Source organism: Myotis brandtii, unplaced genomic scaffold (assembly GCF_000412655.1).
Source record: "Myotis brandtii unplaced genomic scaffold, ASM41265v1 scaffold855, whole genome shotgun sequence".
Lineage (NCBI taxonomy): Eukaryota > Metazoa > Chordata > Mammalia > Chiroptera > Vespertilionidae > Myotis > Myotis brandtii.
The window spans coordinates 373,190-376,821 of record NW_005371476.1 but is presented as its reverse complement, the minus strand read 5'-3'; the positions used below and the strand labels follow the sequence as shown (position 1 = coordinate 376,821).

Sequence of the window (3,632 nt, the reverse complement as noted above, 5' to 3'; positions counted from 1 at the left end):
GTGAGGGGCGGCCCGGAGCGCCATCAGCGGCTTGGAAGTGGTCTAGGGGGTGCCTTCATTTAAGGTGAGCACCGATGGCCGCCTCCACTGAGACCTGCACCCCCTTGAGCTCCCCCCTCCCCCCGGGTGCTGTGTGCAGAGGACAGGAACCTTTCTCTCCACGTGGCCATCCTGGAGGGGGTGAGGGGAGCCGTTTTAAGGCTCCTCATGGGCCACCTTTGGCCCCCCTGTGACCAGCCCCCCAGCTGGCCCTGTGAGGACTTGCCTGGAAATCTGTCACAAAGTCCTACCGAGGAGACGGCACCTCGGGCCCTCGCAGGGGACCGCGACGATGGGTTGAGTGTAGACCTGGATGGGTCGGCCCGCCAGCATCTTGCAAAGCGGAGTGTCAGAGAGGGCGCCACTGGCTGGGCACAGCCGGGGACCCCAGACTCGGGGGCTGCCTATCCAGGCAGCTGCGGCTCCGGGGAGGGAGGCTCCTCTACCTCTCCTTGTGCCCAGTGCCCCCCAGCATCCGGGAGGACGGACGCAGGGCCAACGTGTCGGGCATGGCCGGGCAGGCCCTGACGCTGGAGTGTGACGCCAACGGCTTCCCAGCCCCTGAGATCACGTGGTTCAAGGATGGGCAGCTGGTGGGTGTCCCCTGGGGCGGCCCGGTGAGGGTGGGTTTGGCTGGGGTACGGGCTTTCCTGACCGGTTATGGCAGGGAGATGTGACAGGTTTCTTTAGGGATGCAGTGGGGCTCGGGGCAGGGGAGGACTGAGGTCTCACGGTGAAGCCTGGAGGGCTGCATGGTGGCGGGGGCGCGGCACTGTTCTAGGAGTTAGAAGCCCCAGGTTCCTGTCACCAGCCAGCTCTGTGGACCTTAGTTCTCTTATTGCTAATGGTCTGGTACCCCGTCACCAGCTCCCTCTGACCTCTCTGCCCAGATCCCCGAGGGGGACAGCCACCGCCTCCTGAACGAGGCCCGGGCCCTCCACCTCCCCCGGATCCAGGCGGGCGATTCTGGCCTCTACTCCTGCCGGGCGGAGAACGCGGCGGGCACCGCGCAGCGGGACTTCGAGCTTCTCGTGCTCAGTGAGTGAGGCCTGAGCCCCTCCTCTGTGAGGCGGGCAGGGGACGGGGACGCTGTGTGTGCTGAGAGCAGGGGCACAGAGGGGCCCACGCCAGCCCAGCTCCTCACACAGCTCAGGGCAGACATTCGACAGCCACGTGACTAGCCAAGCAGCCACTGCTGTGTCACATGAGTAGTGCAGGCTGTGCAGGGAGCACAGTGGGGGCTCCCAGGCAGGACGTGGAGGGAAGGGCTCACCAGGAGGGGGACCTGCATGGCCAGGGCCCTCGGTGGGCGGGGCTGCAGGTTGGAGCCGTTCCACCCCCTGCCCTTCTTGTCCTCAGTCCCACCCTCTGTGCTTGGAGCTGGGGCTGCCCAGGAGGTGCTGGGCCTGGCTGGTGCCCAGGTGGAGCTGGAATGCCGGACCTCAGGGGTCCCTACGCCCCAGGTGGAATGGACCAAGGACAGGCAGTGAGTGGCCCGCCTAGCGGACAGCCGGGGGTGGTGCCCATGCCTGGGCCGGGTGGATGGGGGGCTCTGGGGAGGTTGAACTTGGGGGGGCGCTTGACAGGCATCGCACGTGCCACCAGGGCCCAGGCAGAGGGCAGCGTGGGCACCTCCCACCCCAGCCTGGGTTCACCCTGGTGAGACCCCACTTTCACCCAGCAGGGTTTTCTCATCACTCAGCCTTCGTTTGTTTTTTTTAAATGTTTTTGGGGTGAGGGGGAATCCACATAACCTGACACCAACCACCTAACGCCCACAGTTCAGTGGCATTTGGCCACGGTGTTGCACGAGCATCACTCTGCCTAGTTCCAGAACATTTCATCTCCCAAGGAGACCTATGCCCATTGGCAGCCACTCCCCCACCAGCAACCCCCACCCGCAACCACCCAGCAGCCCCCATCCGCTCTCTGTCTGCAGCTGCACCTGCATTTCCTGCACATTCCACGCAGCTACACAGTCCAGCTCCTCCACTAGCACAGTCTGGGCTCACCACAGTGCGGCAGGGTCAGCGCCGACTTCCCCAGGTGCCCCGCCGATCGGGCACATTTTGTCTCATCGCCGGCGCCGGGCACTGGGCCTGTTGGTGACTGTGACTCTCTCAGGCTCTTTGTCGCCCATGCGGCCGCCCCTGCTCGCCTCGACCCGAGTCGCACTGTCCTGACCTCCTTTCCAGGCCCGTCCTTCCCGGGGACCCGCACGTCCAGCTCCTGGAGGACGGCCAGCTGCTCAGAATCACCAGCAGCCACCTGGGCGACGAGGGGCGGTACCAGTGCGCGGCCGTCAGCCCGGCCGGCCAGCAGGCCAAGGACTTTCAGCTCAGAATCCACTGTGAGCCCGGCCCCTGCCCCTCCCTGGGCTGCTGGCCAGGCTCCCCTCGGCTGCCCACTACATAGAGCAGTGGTTCTCAACCTTCTGGCCCTTTAAATACAGTTCCTCATGTTGTGACCCAACCATAAAATTATTTTCGTTGCTACTTCATCACTGTCATGTTGCTACTGTTATGAATCATCATGTAAATATCTGAGATGCAGGATGGTCTTAGGCGACCCCTGTGAAAGGGTCGTTCGACCGCCAAAGGGGTCGCGACCCACAGGTTGAGAACCGCTGGATAGAGGAAGGGCGAGAGCAGAATCAGGAGGCTGGGGAACGAGCCCCGAGCAGCAACGTTGGGGAGGAGGGGGACAGGGGATCTGGACCAACGTTCCCCAAACCCCATGGTCTCATCCCACTTCGCAAGCTGTCCTACACCCGATACCACGCGGGGCGATCGTTTCTTTAAAACCAAGTCCCTTTCTTTACGTGGAATGAATTTATTTAAAAAGATATTTACTGTCTCAGCTGTAAGTGGAAGCCAGGCCCACTTGGCCTTCCCGGGAGGGAGGAGGCTGCAAAACCCAACGCACTGAAAGGCAGGCCCCGGAAGTGCTGGGGCACCAGCTGCCTGCAGAGGGCGCTGCGCTGTCTGCTCTCCGTGGTGGAGGGCCTGGTGGAAAGTGCTAGAACGGTCCAGAGTGTAGTCTATCACCGGAGCCTTCTCCTTCGTGTGATCAGCTGGGAGGAGCTCTGTGAGACGCAGTGTCATTTCACGCTGTGGCCTGCGTCCTGCCCGTGGGAACCCCTGATTGCGTTCAGCCCCTCCTTTTACAGATGGGGAGGCTGAGGCCCAGCGAGGGGACGTGACCTACCTGGTCACACAGCCAGTTAGAGGCAGAGTGGGGCCCAGGGTGTCCCCCCCACTCCCACCTCCTCCACCTCCTGTGCAGCCGGCAGCTTTCCACGTCGGCATATCCCGTGCCACCTCTCCTGTCTCCCCGACTCCCTCTCCTGCCGCCGAAGCTGTGACGTGTGCAGTGCTTGGGGCATGGGCACGTGCAAGCCACTCGGGGTGGGGGGTGTTGGGGGGGACACCAGCTGCCTCAGGGGCTCCCTGTGACTGCCCCCCATTGTCCTCAGCACCTCCCACCATCTGGGGCTCCAACGAGACAAGTGAGGTGGCCGTCATAGAGGGCCACCCGGCGCGGCTCCTGTGTGAGGCCCGCGGCGTGCCTGCTCCTGACATCACCTGGGTCAA

The 3,632-nt window shown here is 63.7% G+C and overlaps 1 protein-coding gene across 1 annotated transcript in view; it reads left to right on the top strand.

The window, feature by feature from the left end:
• Positions 1–3,632, top strand: part of HMCN2 (hemicentin 2) — a 139,122-nt gene that overhangs the window by 65,073 nt on the left and 70,417 nt on the right. Inside the window, 5 exon segments of the mRNA XM_014532199.1 lie at positions 502–632; positions 930–1,077; positions 1,399–1,525; positions 2,235–2,389; positions 3,515–3,589. Coding sequence (XP_014387685.1) covers positions 502–632; positions 930–1,077; positions 1,399–1,525; positions 2,235–2,389; positions 3,515–3,589 — 636 coding nt within the window.